This window comes from Seriola dumerili, unplaced genomic scaffold (genome assembly GCF_002260705.1).
Source record: "Seriola dumerili isolate Sdu_G_001 unplaced genomic scaffold, Sdu_1.0 BDQW01000149.1, whole genome shotgun sequence".
NCBI classification, from domain to species: domain Eukaryota; kingdom Metazoa; phylum Chordata; class Actinopteri; order Carangiformes; family Carangidae; genus Seriola; species Seriola dumerili.
Window position 1 is genome coordinate 24,807,996 of NW_019174404.1, and position 18,556 is coordinate 24,826,551.

The 18,556-nt window shown below is 43.0% G+C and overlaps 1 protein-coding gene across 1 annotated transcript in view; it reads right to left on the bottom strand.

The window, feature by feature from the left end:
- Positions 1–7,774: 7,774 nt before the first annotated feature.
- The window catches only part of apob (apolipoprotein B), a 42,038-nt gene continuing 31,256 nt past the window's right edge, over positions 7,775–18,556 (bottom strand). The window contains exons 24-27 of the mRNA XM_022750040.1: positions 10,773–18,353; positions 10,562–10,673; positions 9,601–9,787; positions 7,775–8,935 (exon numbers count right to left, since the gene is read on the bottom strand). Of these exons, the coding sequence (XP_022605761.1) occupies positions 7,775–8,935; positions 9,601–9,787; positions 10,562–10,673; positions 10,773–18,353 (9,041 nt within the window). The remainder of the gene's footprint in view (positions 8,936–9,600; positions 9,788–10,561; positions 10,674–10,772; positions 18,354–18,556) is intronic.

The window sequence follows — 18,556 nt, forward strand, 5'->3', positions numbered from 1 at the left end:
AAAATAAGAATTATTTCCTTAAAATCCCTTTAGGGCACAATGGGCCACCCTCACGAATCTGATTATTCCTCCATGCCACAATGCACTTGACTTTGTCTGAAAGCCAACTGCATGTATTCCGGTCACTGATGGTTCACAGTGTATACACCAAGCAGTAGGCTGAGGCCAAATCACTTGTTATTCTCAAGTTCTCAAAAAATGCACAAGTTTTTTTGCTTTAACATGAAGAAGACTACATCTTTACACATGGGAGCTTGTTGTTCCCTTTATCAGAGACCTGCCACATTTATTGCATTTTCACAGTTGTTCTTTAATTGAAGGCTTGTTACACAACTGCGTTGCCTGAATTAGCATGTGTTTGAATAAGTCACCAGTTTATTTTACTTTGCAAGTGCCTATTAGTGTCAGAAAGAGCAAAAAGATACTAGCTTAAGAGAGTTGGTGAATTAAAGAGATTCATTGTGGGATTCCACTGGCTGTGCACTGAACAAACTGATCCAATAAAAAACAATTTAAAAAAAGTTCTCAAAGCCCAAATTCAGTGTGGAATGAGTATAACACAGCTGTACAGGTTCTGTAAACAGCTCTTACTAAAACAACTGCTTGAAGGAAGGCCATTTCGTGTCAACACTGCCCAGCAAAGCAAGGCTCATCCGCATAGTTTGGGGAGATACGGGTGAGCCCAAACTACTATACACATACTTCCTCACAACCAAAGACCTTACTTCTCCAAGCCCGGCTTCTCCTTCCTGATGGTCCTCACACCCTGGCTACTCTGAATAGACTCCTGGTTGCCGATGCCCTGTGATATCAATGAGGAGGTTGGCCACAGCAAGTTGGGGCTCGGGCGGCCATTCCTCTACTTCAATTCGGTTCCGGCTCGGGCCCTTATGAATGGACCACTAGACTGGGCATAATATCACACACCAGACACCGCAGGTTCCCATGCTCCATGTCCGGGCAATCACTGATGAGACCTATTCCCAGTTTTCCACATCCAATGAAATCATCCCTGAGCTGCCGCTGCATCCTGGGTTTTCCATGGCTCCGTCGGCATAAACCCCTACATTGACTGGGAAGACCGTGTGCCTATCCATGGGTGGGGAACATCCTGCCATCCCTCACCTGCCTGTAAGCATGCTCCTTCACGCTCACCTCTCCCACACCATCTTCCACTTGCCTGACATCGTCCGGGTGCCTCCTGACTAACCGATGAATTCCGTCAGGTCTTCAGCAAGCAGGACCACTTCTCTGCCTCCACATCGTGCCCTACGAATTGTGGCCATTGACCTCCTGCCCGGCCACTTTTCCTCCCAAGGGCCGCCTGTACTCCTATCCTCCCTGAAAAAGAAAAGGCCATGGAAGTCTACATAAATGACTGCCTGTCTGCAAGCCCTCATACGCTCTCGTCGCTGCGGGAGCAGGCTTTTCTCTTCCTTCGTGGAGAAAAAGAACAAGACATTGAGACCTTGCCATGATCTGGCTGAACGACATCACATCAAGCGACTGCTATCCTGTTCATCTCTCTGCTTTCGAACTGCTTCAGGGGGAGCACCATCATCACTAAGCTTGACTTCGCAACGCTTATCCTCGGTCCAGCATCAGGAGGGGGCGTGGAACGCGGCACTTCCCACTCCACCGGGGGGGCATTATGAATACCCCCCCCTCGTAATGCTTCGGCTAATGCCCTGCTGAGTTTAGCTTGGTGTGAGTAGCTCACGGTGAAACCGCTTCGTCTATCGTCTACCTGGATGACATCCTCTCTTCTCAGCGGGATGTCCACCCACGTCTCAGTCCTGTGCTCCAGTGCTCTTGAGAACTCTCTATTCGTTAAGGCTGAGAAGTGGTGAGTTCCAATGCTACTTTCTGTTTCATTCTGGGTACATCGTGCTAAAGGTACCCTCCAGATGACCTGACTAAAGGTTTTCCGCAGTCACCTCCTGGCCTGTTCCTGATTCCCGTAAACAAACTACAGCGCTTTCTTGGGGTTTGCCAACTTCCTATCGTCGCTTTTCATCCGCAACTACAGTTCAGTGGCCACTCCACTTACCGCCCTCACCAGCTCCAAGGTGCTTTCGCAGTGGCTCCCTGCTGCCGACGAGGCATTCAGACTCTGAAAATCCAGATTTAACCTCAGTCGCCCATCCTCCAGAATGTCGACCCTGATCGGCCAGTTTTGTGGTGGAGGTGGAATGCCTCAGACGTGGGGGTGGGAAGCAGTCCTCGTCCCAAAGTCTGAAATTTGACCAGAAGCTCCACCCCTGCGTCTTCTTCTCTCGGCGACCTGTCTCCTGCTGAGAAAAATTATGACATTGGAACAGAGAGTTTGCTGGCAGTTTGAAGTGGCGCCTAAGAAGAGTGGCGGCATGGTTGGAGGGTGCCAAAAGGAACCCTTCTGGTTTGGAAACTGACCCACAAAAACCTTGAAATACATCCGCACTGGCCAAGAGACTGAACTCTCGCCAGGCCCGCTGGTCCCTTTCTCACCCGCTTCCCACTTCACTGCTCTCCTATCGTCCGGTCCCACAACGCCAAGCCTTGATGCTCTGTCACGGCAGTTCCGAAGAGAGAAGAATCTGCTGAGGGTCTGCGCTCATTCCTTCCTCCTGCCCTGTTCATGGCCACCGCACCTGGACATTGAGGAGAGAGTGAGGGTCCACCGAGGGTCAGCCTGGTCCAGTGCCTGTCTCACCGAAACCTGCTTGTACGTCCCGGAGTCCTGAGGTCAGAAGTTCTGCAATGGGCTCGGGGCGCCTCCAAGCTCCACCTGCCATCCAGTTCCCAGCGAACGCAGACTTCTCTCAAACGATTCTGGTGGTCCACCCTGGAGGGGGACCCCGAACTTTTGTCAAAGGCTTGCCCATCTGCAACCAGCACAGACTTCCCATCAGGCCCCGCAGGACTTCTTCAAACCGTCTGCCAGTCCTCATCACCCTGGTCCCACATCTCCTTGGATTTGTCACAGGCTCTCCACCCCGAACGTAACACAGTCATTCTCACAGTGGTTGACCAGCTTCAAGTAAGATGGCCCCACTTCGTACACTGCCAATTTACGGCATCGCCAAGGAGACTGCTCAACTGGTCCTGTCCCTATGTCTTCCCGTCTTCACGGCCTCCCTGTTGATGTGTGTCTGACCGTGGTCCTCAGTTCTCTCTCTATTCTTTGGAAAGAATTTCTGGCAGCAGATGGGGCCACGCAGTCTCTCTCGGTTGTCCACCCCAGTCTAATGGGCAGACGGAGCGGATGAATCAGGAGATGGAGACAGCCCTCCGTTGCATGGTGTCCCAGGAACCCATCCTCCTGGTCCCAGCAAGCTCCTATGGGTGGAGTACGCCCAACAACTGCCTCACCAGCTCCGCCACAGGGTTCTCTCCTTTTCCAGTGTGATCTGGCTATCAGCCGTCTCGCTTTTCACAGCTTGGAAAGGAGGTCTTCCATCAGACTCCGATGACACAAGGCCCGAGAGCCTTCGACCCAACGCATCAGCTGGGGTGCGGGAAACGCTAGGGCCACTAGCACGCCAGCATCCAACGCTCCAGCGCTCTTGTGTAGATCGCTATGCGACTTGGCAACCGGCCGACCGTTCTCCAGCCCCAGTCTACCAGGTTGGCCAGAAGGTGTGGCTCTCCACCCGAGACCTGCCTCTCCGGGTGGAATCCAAGAAGCTAGGCACCCGGTTCGTCGGCCCATTCCCCATCCAGAGGATCATCAGTCCGACGGCGTGAGAGGTGAAGCCGGTCCACGAGAGTCCTTTGTCACCAGCTGTCCCGCCTCCTCCTCCTCTCGCCTCATTGATGGGGGTCCAGCCTTCTCTGTGTGACACTTGGTCCGGTCCGTCGTCGAGGGAGAGGACTCCAGTACCTAGTTGACTGGAGGGCTACGTCCGGAGGAAAGATCCTGGGTTCCTGCTCGCCACATTCTCGATCCAGATCTTATTACTAACTTCCATCGTGCCACCCCAGACCAGCCTCCAGCACAACTACACCACTGAGGGTCACCGTCCGACGGTTCACACCTCCTCCCTGCCTGCTCACCTGAAGAGGATTCCACTGCAGAAGGGCCGTCAGTTAACGAGAACTCCACCAACCCTTGACCAACTCCGACCATCCAGCTGAGGAGATGGACTGGTCCGGCTCTGAGCGAGTTTTAAGACCCGCCTTCCGGCCCCTCCGCCACCCGGCTTTGTGGTTTCTCCTTTGGGGAGTCGGGAGCGTCCCTTGAGGGGAGGGTTCTGTCACAATTCACTTTGCTGTTCTCCTGCTGTGGTGGAAATTTCCACTCACTCACCCTCTGGCCACACCTCATCAGCCAAATCTGCCACACCTGGTGTTCCCAGCTGAGTCTCGTTAACTAGCCACTTTATAAGCAGCTCTGTTTCATGCACTCAGTGCCAGATTGTCTTCGCTCATGCCTGACCTTCCAGCAATAACCTGTGGACTGACTTCCCGGTACCGACTCGGCTCGCCTCTGATCTTCTCTTCTCGTCTCTGCCCCGGCAAACACTACAGCCTTCCGTTCCTGACCACGATTTTTGCCTGTGAGTTTTCTGCTCTCCGTCTGCTTGTGGCTGTGTGGTGTTTCACCACTACAGTTTTCCCTGTCCTGCTGGTTCGCCGATCCTCTGCCTGTCCCCAACAATCCTTCTGTTGTTCCCTCCGGATTCATCTGCATCGCTGCCTATCCACTGGTTCTCAACCCTGCTTATACCCTCATCAAGCCTGCCTGCCCCCTTGGTCCAGTGGTAACTCACTTGCCTGTCACACAGGAGACCCGAGTTCGAGACCCACCTTAGCGCTTGCTTTTCTAACTAAGTATCAGCACTGCTGCAAGAACTGTGTATATTGACCTGTTTTGAGTGCAATAAAGACCATTACTACTTCTACTGAGAGTTTGTGTTGCATTTGGGTCCTGCCACTCCCCGTGACACAGAGTCTACATAAAGTAGCTGAGGTGGAACCACACCAGCATTACTGTACCTGTGCATGAGGTCAGTTGCCTCCTGAGCAGTCAGGACACTGATGAGGATTTGGTCTCATTGCTCACAGATGTGAGCCATGAGGCGGTCCCTTTGGCAACACCTGATAGCTTCTTGCTGATCTGTAACAGTACAGAAAAGACAGTGAGCACTTTAAGCCCAAATAAATTGTAAAAACTATTGGGCTCAGAAAGTCTCTGCCATAAACAACCAGAATCCACCTGTGAGAAGGAGTAGCTACTAGCTCAGGTGGACCTCTCCCCATATCACATGCTACACAAACATTTAATACGAGGAAGGCATCAAGAGGTTATTTTTTACTTCCAGTCACAAACACTAATGCGAGGCAGTGTACTGTTCTGTACAGTGGAATGAAAATATGGAATGGTTTGCCATCAAATATTTCACATTTCACAAGTAAAAGTGTTTTCACCTCTGGTTAAAGTTACTAATCTCCTCATGGCCTCAGACAATGAACTGGTCTCTATACATATTGATAATATAAATATCAGCGTAAGTAAATCCTTATCACTTTTACCAATGCCAAACTCAAAATGGGCGGAAGATGAAGAAGATGATGATGATGATGAGGGCCCTGGTTTCCCTGAAGACAACACAGGGGCTGAGCTGGAAGGGTACAGGTTCACAAAAAAGAAAACGAAATTGAAAAATACAGAATACAACATCAGCACATCATAATTTTCAATCAATTAAGCAAACGACTTCTGATTCCTTGGAACTCAAGGAAGTCCCATTCACATGTCTGTGTATGTATTGGACATTTCACAATCTGTAATATTGTTTGGCAGAGACTCATATGAATGTGTTAGTTAGATAGCTTTATGTGTTATGATTGTACACATTACTCTGTCCAAGTTCACCTTCACATAATATGAAAAATATTTTTATAATTAAGTACTAATATCCAGTGTTAAGTTGTGTGAGCTCAATGGAAATGATTTTGCAAAATGGTTTCATTTTATTTTTTTATGTTAATGCACATACAAGTCAGCATGTAGGTGTTAAAAAATGAACAATGTTATCATGGTAAGGTAGGTTAGCGCTTGTTGTCATATTCAGACAGCAACCACCAGTTGCCTAGAGGTCTTATGAGCTGAATGTCTGTTGAATATCCAGCATCCTATTCATTTCATTATGTGATTCTTACATCGTGTTGTGAGCAAATGCGGTCGAAAAAAGTGCAAAACTGCAGTCAGTAAGTCGTCTCTTGTCAGCATCAGGCACATGACACGACTGACTCTTATGTGTATAGATCAATTACAAAATATTTCCCCCTCCTCATTGGCGCCCCTTCCCCTGGGTGGCCTATACTTAAAGCGAGTGCTGAGTTAGATATAAGGAACTAAGGAGTGAAAATACCAGTTGGAGTGATCAGTTGGAAACCTGTGCTCTATGGGTGTCTGTGATACATGATTGAAAGCAATCATGGGATGGGAGGTGGCAATGAGGATGTGACATTCATGGATATGGATGAGAAAATATACAGCAGGTGATGTTCCCCTGGATCCCCTGGAGACCTGCATAGAAAACCTTGAGGTCCACTGGTGTGAGGTGCAGATCCAAAACACACAATGTCTATGGTTTTATCTGGGCTTAGTCAGTCATCCAAGTGATGGCTGTCCAAACCTGAAAGCACAAAGAACATAATTCTGTAATTTGTTTAATAAAAATACATGGATTACATTTCCAGTGATTCATTATAATCTGTGGTAAAACCAACTATTATTTCCCCTAACACATTCAGATACTTATCATTATGCAGTGCTGCAGAGTGTGCAATTACATGGTGTCATCATAGGAGTTTGGAAAGGGATCAGATCAAACAGGCATTTTGTTGTTTCATGTTGTTCTGCAAACACTGCAATTTTATTGGTCGAAGGTCCCAAACTACCCCTTTTGTAAAGGGGTCACAAGCCAAGTCTTTATTTTATAAGATTGTGTCTTTTTGTAAGTAGTGAAAAGTCTGAAAGGTCATCTGTAAGGCCAACTGTAGCTGTCAGACGTAGACCTGGAAATTGTGGAGGCACTTGGGAATGGGGCCATGTGATAGTTTTCCTCTTTGCTGGGTTGATAATATAACCTTGTGCATCACAGCTATTCAGTGATTTGAACTTAAACAAGGCGAAGCAATTGCAAAAGAAGTAGTAATGTGGAAATTACAACAACTCATAGGAGTTTAGGAGTTTATTTATTTAAAAACAAGGGACAGTACATATTAATGAACATATACATGTAAATATGCCAGATTATAGCCAAGCGGATAATTTCCATCTGCAGTCCCTTTGGCAGGTTGATGTTAACAACGTGAAATAATAAAATCAATAAACAACAGTAACAACAAGTAGGGCAATTGGAAGACAAAAAAAGATACAGTAGTATTGTAGATCATGAAACATGCAGACCAAGGGTCGGGGTATTATACGTATATCATGTATCAATCAATGCCTCATTACTTTTTCATTTCAAGACAAATCTCCCCCTTTGCTACAAATATTTTCTCATATGTACGGAAATCTTAACACAGTATGACAAACACAAAAATCTGTGTTCATTGTTGTTTAATTGAACACCATCCTCAAACAGTAACTTTCAGTACATGCTAAATAATCATAATTGTATAAATCATTCAATTTAAGAGAATAACTAGTATGTTTCATTTGAGTTAACACATCTTTAAACATTTTTTTATTAGCATCAAACAAAGAGTCATTTTTCACACAGACAGCATACAAATCTGGTCAGCCAAAATAAAACCACATTATCAGGAGATGCATGATTCACTGTCTGGATTGTATTGGCCATTCGTTGAAAGACTTCCAAAGGAAGGGTAAAGGGATTTCAATGTCAGTCACTTTAATATACGGTGCTGTGCTCTGCGATGTCCTTCTCATGATGTCTACACCTTCATTAAGTCCTCCAAAAAGATGTGACTGCAAAATACTGATAAACTCCTTGGTGTTGTTATTTACACACTCCATACTTAAAGCATTATACGCCTCTTGAATCTTCAGTTTGGTAAGGTCTTTATACTCAACCATATGTCTCTTTGTCTCTTTAATGTGTTGTTCTGAAGATTGCAGAACCTCTGCATAGATGACATCAACTTGAGAAGAAATTTCAACATTTTCATGTTTTAGGTAGGTGATGAAATTATCAGCTTTTTCAGCAATCAGCTGGAAGAGGTTATTAACTGTTTTTTGAAGCAAACCAAACCCCCTGCGCAGTGACTGTCTTAGCTGATCATTCATAGACCTTGTAGAAAACTTAAATTTATCCATGATCTCATTTCCATTAACAGCAACATCTGTTCCAGGTATGGTGAACTCAACTCCCCTGATTAATCTAGAAATATTATCAATGAGGCTAGCAAACCTTTGGATTGCCCTGTCAAGGGCTCTTGATACAGACAAATATGTTTGCTGGAACATCTCTAAGCTCGAGAGCCTCTCTTCAGATCCAGGCACTTTAAACTTTATGCCACTCAAGAACTTTGTGACTGCATCTATAAAGACATAAATTTTGTCTTCACTGCATTTCAAGACTTGTCTGGCCTCACGAGCCAACCTGTCTATAGCATCCTCGACACTCATGGACATCAAGCTGTCAGAAGCTTTCCTGTATATGTATCTTTCTTGATCTCTGAGGTGTTTGACTGAACTCTGCATTGTGTTAAAATACATAAGAACCTCATGATGGACTCTTTCTATGATATTGGAAACTGTGTTTTTCAGTTTCATGCTACCACGGTTGAGGTCAAAGCCAAAGTGGGTGGTGTGATATTTGTTAAGGAACTTCAGCAAAGCATTAGTCATAGCAGGAATCCTGTCCTTGGTCGCCCCAATCATATCATGGAGGAAGTCCCGATTCCATGATGTCTGTAAGATTAACTTCTGAGAGTTTCTCAGCGTGGCTTTGGCAGTGAAAACATCAGTATCCTTCTCAGGAGTAGACTGAAGTTGAGGGAAGAAACCAAGGAGAATAATAGTTAAAACAGTGTCAACTTGCACTACTTGTTACATTAAACTATCTGTAGATTTAGAAATAGTCTGCTGTCAGTGGCATGGCATGGTGTGGGGAAAATTGTTGAGGGTGCCAAGACGCTATATGGGGGAGGGGAGCGGTGGTGGGGGGTGGGGGTGTTGCACATGTGTGTCATATACTAACCTTCACTTGGGTTGACCTACACACAATCTCTCTCTCTCGCTGTCTCTCTTTCTCTCTATCCCACACACACACCCTAAACATCTTATTTACTTACGCAACCCTCCCAACTAAATGCCAGCTTAATGCACACTACAGATTTGCTCATAGCCTCATCTAATTGGTTAATCATTCTTTTCTTTTTCATCAAGGGATGCCAACTCTGACCTGGCCTCCTCAAGACATGACATTATCCTACAGATGGCGTTTATAGCTCACAGCCACTGTAGTTTCACCACACATCACACCAGCACAGAATATTTACTGATTCTGAATGTTTTTTATTAAAATGACAACTACAGTCTGAAAAACAGGGGAAGCTTGGCTTCTCTTGGCCTCTGGGAGAAAATGCCACTGTTTGCTGTTGACAACAATATTCAAATTAAAGAGCCTAATGAGTTACCAGGTAGTGACTGAACAGTTTTCCATACAGCTGTGATGGAGATCTTTGCTGAAAATGCAAGCCAAGGAAACCAGTTGATGGAGAAGACATAGTTGCAGTGATGCCATATTTGTGGGAAGCAAAGCGGAAGCTCACATCAGTAAATGTTTGGCTGGTGATGTCAGCAGTAAGAGTATGATTAGACTCCCTGTAAAACAGAGAAACAGGTAGTAGTTTCTAGTGAGCATTTGGTCAACCCATAAATGAGAACTCTTTTGAGAACTGCTGAAATAGGCAGAAAATTAGCATGTTGGGTAAAAAAACAAAACAAAAAAAACAAAACATTGAATCTACCAGAGGGATTAGGTGTTTCATCATGAGAAAAAAAACAGCTGTATTTATATTACAATAAGTCAAATTGTTTTCCTTCAACCAAGGTCAGCAGCCGCATAACAACACCAAGACCTCCTACCTAAGATAAGGATTTTTGACCTTTGACCTTTGATGTCTTCTAGACAAGTTGCTTTCTGCTTTCTGGTCAAGTTGGTCTCAGTACTTTGCCAGGTGTTTGTATGTCAGTGGATAAAATTTTTCCACTGCGATAGGGACACAACCGTGCAACATACAGTCACAAAACTTTACAGGTGTGTAGTTGACATCAAAATGAAGGCTACATTTGTAGATATGTGTGATATGACCCATGAATATTGAGTACTCATGTAATAATACAGTAATGACAACTGAGTAGTCATGGGTTGGAACATCAGCATGTAGACAGGTGTTTCAGCTAGTGTGATCCCATTGCACAATGGTCTGTAGTTATTTCATAATACTGAGTAGTTACACACTTTTCACCTTTTCTTTCTCCTTTTTCACAACCTTGTCTTTCTCTTACAGTTGGAAATTGGCTTTCACAGAGATTTAATAAAGCAAATAAACCTAGATTTCCAATCTTATCAATAACTATACTGTATACACTTACCTCAGGTTTTGTGCCAAACCATGTTGCAAGTTGACATTTACATCATTGTTTATCAAGTTGCATTTCCCATTTAGATTGATTACTCCATTATCAAATCCAAGGGTTGCACTGGCTGAGGACATAGGCAAAATAAAATATTATATATAACTTTGCTTGGATTTAGTAATTCACACAAAATTGTCTTATCAAATAGAGTGTGGGCCAGTCTTACCAGAGAGGTCATATTCCAAGAAGATCATGGTAGAAGTGCAGATGGAATTCAGCGAAGTCACGAGGCTAGAGTCCTTTTTCTCCAGGTTGGCAGTTGTTGACACGTTATAAATAGGGGAGGAGACATTAAGAGTGGCACTGAGGGCACCAAAAACTGGGATAAACACACTAAAAGGCAGATGTAGGGCCATTTCAGGGATTCCAAATGTTTGCTCCGAAAGGAGGCTGGTTGGAAGTTCAAAGTTCAAAATCTGGCTTGTGCTTTCATTAAGACTGATGGTGTGCTCTCTAATAGTAAAAGTTTTTGGCGGTGTGAAAGATGAAACTGTGATTTCATACTGTGGCATCTTGAATGAAAGGAATGACATTTTCCCCTGTAGATACTCTGTATTAATATCATAACTCGGCACTGACATTATTGGCAAACCAGGCAGCATAATGTCATAGGCTGTGGTGGTGATCACTTTAGGGATGTGAAGGTTCTTTGGATCAATTGTAAAGGGTTCCACATGCAAGTTGGTAAATGGCAAATTAAAGGCTGGAATAGAGATTAAAGGGGGAAGAGTGAGATGATCAGGAACATCAACATTTTCAAATCGCATGTCCGTGTTCCTTATGAAATGTGGAATTTCCTCTATCCAAGAAGGCATGGCAATGGAAATTTCAGGGATGCTAAAAGTGAATCCATTTTCAAATAGTTTAGATGGTATTGCATACTCCTGGCCATCCATGGCCTTTGTGTATGCAATGCTGTAAGATATGTTAAGGAATTGTAAGTTGTCCATGTTTGTGACCTGATCAAACTTGAACACATCCCACAGGGTCTTCTGATATACAGGAAGCCTAACAGCCTTCAAGAAGGCTAGGTGGCCCTCCACTGATCCAGTCAAATCCATGCATACCTGAGATTCATCGTTGGACATGAACAAATCACAAGCATGGATGAGAGATGCCAGTTGTTCCTTACCACTCCATGTGATAGACTGCTTCTCTGAGGTGATTGCAAGGTTGATGCTCTGAAAGAGTCCAACGTGACCCAAACTACTTGGCTGACTTCCATCAATGTTCAATGTAGTCTTGAAGGTTGTTAAAGGAACAAAATCTAGTTCTCCTTTAATAAAGTGCCTTCCATTTGTGTTGAAAGATGCTGAATCAATATTGTTATTGCTCGTGTAATGAACTGTTGCAAAGATACGCCGCAAGGAAACCTCAAGAGCCAAGTTCTTATTTAAGTCAAACTGAAGGATGTTATTGTTTGAGCTTCGTTTTTGTTTCTCTTGTTTGTTAATGTTTGAGTTAAAGAAAGTCCTGACAGTTGAATGCAGGTGATCGGCATTAAGGTAGAAACTAGCCTCATTCTCTAGATCTCCAGAAAAATGACAACCTCCCATTATAATTATATCTGACTTTCCTTGGGTAGAGGTCTCCAGTGACACATGGGAAAGTGCTTCCAGTGCCATGTTTATATTAAGGTTTCCTTTGCTTACAGACTCAATCAGAGGAATGTTAAACATGTATTTTATCTTTTTCTTGGAAACAACATTTAGCTTGGTCTTGGTATTTCCGATGAGCTCCTGATTCAATTCTAGACTGAGGAACGGTAGACTGACTTTTGCAGTGTTAGATACAGAACTTTCCATGCTCCTTTTGTTGATGCTAACAGCAGATTCATGGTTTGCTTCCACATTGTTATGCTCCATGGACACAGTGGTAGCCAGTTTTATTCCTCTCTTCCTTGTCAAACTAGCAGTGCCATCAATTTCTGCATTTAAAATGTCAAACACAGATGTTGAGGAAGCACCAAACCGAGCCACAATGTCAGATTGGTTGTAAAGGCCAGCATTAGCATTTAAGGTAATCACAGTGGATTTGAAGGAGAAGTCACAAGTTAAGTTACCCATGGCTGGAATCACAATGTTGTTCTGAATGGCTGGTAGTGTTAAATTGGGCAGCTTTATTTCACTTAAAGTTTCTGGAACATGGATGACAGGTAACTGCAAAGATGGTACCACAAGGGTATAGGATGGCACAGAGAAACCAAGTGCTGGAACTTTGAACCTTGGTGTACTGACCTCTTTAGGAACAAAATAGCTAAAAGCTGGCATCTCAGCCCTGAAAGCAGAAATGTCAATATTCAGTATTGGTATTTTGTATCCAGGGACAGTGAAGATTCTAGGAGGCAAGCTAGAAGTGTCAGTATTGTGTTTGATATACTGTGACTTTGCTTGGTTGTATGAATCCTTTATTAGTGCCACTACTCTGTCTCTATATTGCTCAAATTGAGCCTGGATTATGTTAGCATTGCCACTGATTGCATTGTAGATCGGTTCGAGGTGTAATTCATTGTTGTGCATATCAGGATTTTTATAGTAATGAAGCTTCAGATTCATATCAAATGATTGTTGAGGAGTGGTAAGCAAGGTTTTGAATCCAGCCTGCTCCCACAGAGAGATATGTCTGACAGCAGGGGTTTTCATTTCAATATAAGGTACAGTTATCTCTGGGAAAGAGACAGGAACAGTCAGAAAGTCCAGATTAGCCTCTGCATTAGCTGATGTGTGAAAGAAGATGTCCATTTCATTGTTTGCGGCTGTGAAGTTGTGATTGTACTTGTACTGATTGAATCTTGCCAAAGCAAACCAACATGCATGTTGCTTGTCAGAGTTCAGTGAGACTCGATAATCATTTAGGAGATCCACCTTACCAGTGAGTTTCAGGGGGAGGAAAATCTTTGAGTTTACTTGGTTCTTAACATTGAGCACAATCTCAAATGGATGCGCCATGAATTCCAAAGAGTTGGACATGGAGCCAATCAGACTTCCACTGAATTCAGCATCATGAGAAGCTGTCAGTGCAACTTTCAAGTCCCCAATATGTGTCTGCCCATTTAAAATCATAACACTCTTCTTGATAGATGGAACTTCAGTTTCACATCTTGCTTCAACAGTGATATGGCTTAAGATCACTGATTCAGCAGTCAGTGTTTGCTTCAATTTCAAAGCCTGACAGTCTGATTCTCCAACAAAAATTAACTTGGCAGTGCTAAGATTGAGGTTGAAATCCACATTGCTTGTGTGTGTACCTCCATCAGAGTAGTCTTTTATGGACCACTTTCCATTACCAGTAGTTTGACCAGTAACAGTAATTGTTCCAGATTCCATTGTGGCTGCTATATTCTGTTTCATTGATGCCTGACTTGAAGTTTCAATTGATGCAATGTCCAAGTTGTGATTGTAGGCTGTGTCTATGGATGCAGAGATTTTACTCTTTAGTGTAAGTGCCATATTGTTGTCCAAGTGTGCTGTGTACATTTGGGTTGTGGCCTTGGTAGTAGTCTTGGCAGAAGCCTCAACAGAAGAGCCTGTCAGTGTTAAAAATCCTTCATGATCAATGGAGAAGGTCATATGTTCAGCTTTCACTGTTTCTGTGAATAGCAACTTCTTCATTCTGGGAGCTCCCAACTGAGCCGTGGCTTCGAAGGTGTATTTAAGGGGCTCAACAGGTGATTGGACATGAGAAACAATGGTGGCTGTAAACTGTGGGTTTTTTGGTGTTGATGTTGAGTTCTCAATCTTCCCTGCAGTTACAAGGGTGTACTGTGGGAAGTTGATTCTAAATTCTCCATGGAATTTACCAAAAATTGGGATACAAATGTTATTGGGAACCTCAGGCAATTTGATCTCTGGAATTGGAAGCACTGTGATTCTAAAGTCTTTCAGATTTAATTTGGGGATGTTGATGGCTGGAAATTTTATTTCTGAAAGAGTTATTTCTGGGAAGGTGAGATCTGGTAGTTCTGAAAGGTAGAGAACTTTTAGGTCACCAAAGATTTCCTCCAGGTCCGGCATTTTGATCTTAAATTCTCTGATGTCATCTATGATTGCAACTATCTTTGCTTTGATCTCATCAAAGTCTATGGTAAAGGCAGGAATTGTGTAGAAGTAGAAAATGGTGAACTCAGGGACTGAAATTTGAGCTGGGATGCTGATCTCCTGCAGTTTGTTCAGGTTGACGCTAAATGATGGAATGACAAGGTCAGTGAAAGGTACGGTAAAAGTGCCAACTTCGATATCTGGTCTTTTCAGTGCACCGAGAGCTCCATCAACATTTTGTTTCATCTGGGTGATAATCTCGCTGTCCTTCACTACTTTTCTAATTGTCTCTATCAGTCGGTTAAATTGCACAGAAATGTAGGCCACCATATTACTGTAGGATTCAATTGCTCTTTGGATGTGAATGTAGATTTCATTTCTGATATCCATGTCGATGATTCTTTGTCTCATGTCCTCAAGGATATCCTGCACTTTCATCTTAATGTCATTGTAAAATGTAGTGTCGATCACATTTTTCAGTTTCTTTAGAGCATCTGCCACCTTTGTGTTTTTGAGCTCATCTAAATATGTGATGGTAGAGCTTTGGATCTCTCTAAAAAAATCTCTAACAGCCTCAATTTTTTGCACTATTTCATATGACTTAATCTGCTTATTAATATAGTTTGTTAGTTCAGCAATATTCTCATTGGTCCTATCTACAAATTTACTGTAGTCAAATTCCTTCATTAACTTCAACATTGAAGAAATTTGTTCATTAAGGTCATCAATACTTTTCTTAAAGTCAGTTGCTCTGAGCTGGTTTGTCACACTGTGCAGAAATTGCATAATTTTACCATAAAAAAATTCAAAGTTGATTGATTTCAGCGCACCTACCACTGACTGCACAGTCTCTTCAATTTTTAATTCCTTAATGAGAATTATTATCTGATCCATTAATTCTTTAAGTTCATCATCAAGCTTGTATTTCAAAAGTAGATCCTTATTGTAGGAATACACAGCATTGAGTTTGTTGGGAATTTCATATTCATCAATCCAGTTGACAATGACATCATTCATAGATTCAATCACTTTTGCTATCTCCAAAGAGGGGATTTTATATGATAGCTGCTCAACATGAATGGCTAAATCAAATGAGAGGAAGTAATCCTTTACGTCTTGGATAAACATGTCAATGTCAAAGTTCTCAATGGCCTGTTTTATTACAGACAAGTTGTCTCTGATTTTGTCCAATATTCTATACTTAGAATCAAGCTCACACAACCATGCTGTACTGCGTTCTGTGAGCTTTTGTAAGTGAATCTGTCTGATAATGTCCTCGATGACATGAATTGCTTTCACAAATGACTGCTTGATTTCATATTTCTCATCAAAGACCCGAAGCTGATTTCCCGTCTTTGAAAGTATATTTGTTATCTTGACGGTAAGGTGTCCTGCCTTAAGATATTTTTTGATTGTAAGGATGATGTCTCTAATTTTGGTGGCAACATCCATCACTATATTTTCCAAGTTCTTGCTCAAGTTGTTCATCACAAGCTCCAAATCATCAATTGTTACAGCAAACTCACCAATCAAATAATCAAATTTTGCTTTTAGTTGATTCACGTTGTTCTCCAAGTCTATGTCTTGCATGAAGTTATTTACCTGCACTTGTAGAAAATCTAACTTGGCTCTAAAGTCAGCGATTCGCTGATCAATATCTAATTTGTTGATGAACTGTTGGAATGATTCTAAGGCTTTTACAAGTGTGTTCCTGAGTTGCTCAAAAGCAGCAGGAAGGCTCTCAATGAATGGGATCTTAATGATATGACAGTCACTGTTCTTATCATACTTGAGGAAACCAGCCATACTGAATTCTTGTATTTCTGGTACTGATCTCCATTCTTTGCTTAATTTGCTGAAAATGTCTGTTAAGATTGCTCCTGAAAACTCAAATCCAATCTTCTCAGGATTATTGTAAGTACGGATGTCTTGGTTATAAGCATGGTCGTTCAGTATAGATCTTACTGTCCAGGTCAGATGTTGGTCACTTGGTGCCAGGAGGCCATCATATTTGTTGTCTACATTAATGGAAGCCTCCCAACTTGGAAGCTTATGTGTGGTTGATACCCGGCTGTCATGTGAGTATGCAAAAGCTAGCGGCTCAGCTTTAACCAACAACTTGTTGTACAGCTGTCCTGTGTGCTTCCCGCATAGATTGATTTCTCCATCACTATTGACAAGAGCATCAATAGTGAAGCTGAAAGGCAGTGCCATGGTGCGAATGGTGCTATCAAAATGAAGAGGCTCAGACTTTAGTTGTGCTTCACAGTTTGTTGTGGAGGAAAGTCCAGCAAACTGAAGTTCACAGTTGTGACTTAGCTTGGCGCCAAATACATCTCCAGACATGTTGTATTTCATTGTACCAGCCATATCATCGTAGGTGAGTTCATAGGTATGTATGATGTGTTCATACACATGTTCTTCTCCATAAGCTCCCTTCATGCTCCCACTTAGATCCACCTTAAGTGGCTTAAGCGTCATGTGACCATTATTGTTCAAACTGACATCATAGAATTTGAGGTCATTTGTCATATAAAGTGACATAACAAATGGCTTCATATCAACATTGGTATCTTGCTTGTAGTAAATATCTTCACAGATGAAGTTGTTAGTTTTGGAGTGGAGAGCTAGGGTCCACAGAGTGAGTGTAAGTGTGTGGCTATTTTCTGTTTTCATCTGCTTCAGTGTTCCCATGGTATTACTAGTAAAGGTCAGAGCTCTATGGTTCAGTGCAATATTTATGTTGTTTCTTGTGGTTGCATTATATGCATGGCCCTTGAGGACACCATACAAAGAGGCTTCTGCAGCTGTGACTTTACCCTCGATGTTCAGCTCTCCTCGACTCTCTTCAGCTATCGCTTTGGTCATGGAGGACATAGATGCACCAATTTTGTCAATGGTGCCATTGAAGATATTCTCCACTGTTACAGAGCTGCACAGAATACTGTTGATTCCACTTGTGGTCAGACCATTTCTGCCAACCATAACAGAAGCTTTGTGCAATCCGCGACCTGTATCAAAGGTAAGGGAAGCCTCAGAGTTTAGCTCAAGCCCATTTGAATCCAGGGATCCTGTTATAAGTGAGTATGCCCTGTTTGCATCATCATCTGCCTGTGACTCAATTGTGAGGATGGCCATATGGCGGGACACACCAAGTTCAACTTTGTTATTGAGTGCTTTGCCCATGCCTGTGGCTATAGCATGGCATTTTAGAGTCAGTTTGGCATCTTTATACTTGAGCTCTGCTACATGCTTGAGGATGTCTCTCTGGGCATTGGTTTTGGACACAATGTTCATCTCAGAGTTTGTATAAACTCCATGGATCATGTTGTGAACTTGGATGAATGGCGAGTCAAAGTGCAGGGTGGATTCTCCTCTTCCCACTTGATCTAGTGGATGTAGATTGTAACTATGGGTGAAGGAGGTATTGGTGTAGAATGAACCTATATTAAACAATCCATTCATAGTGCCATCTCCTGAGACTTCATTTGAATTTAGGGTGGAAGTTGACTGGGCAGAGTAATAGATCGAGGCCTGCAGGCCTACTGGACTAGAGGCTTCAATCTTATAATTGGCTTTTGCATTCAGTTTGTCTGTTACCCTTAATGTTTCTAAGACACTGAAGCTTGTGTCAATGAGGCTATGGCTGAAGGAACTGTTCAGAAGATACTTGAGATTATCATCAGCTCTTCCTGACATCATTGCAGTTCCTTGACAGACAAAAAGAAATGATAGCATTATTAGTATCTGTAATAGCACAGGCAAATATGAAGAATAAGCTTGAACACATGCTTTATGTTGACTTGTTAGTTGCTGCACCTCATTAAAAGCTCTTGCTAGAACTCTTGCTATGTGCTCCGAAACAACTATCAGGAACTAAATATGTACAAATACTTAAAAATCTTAACTGTCA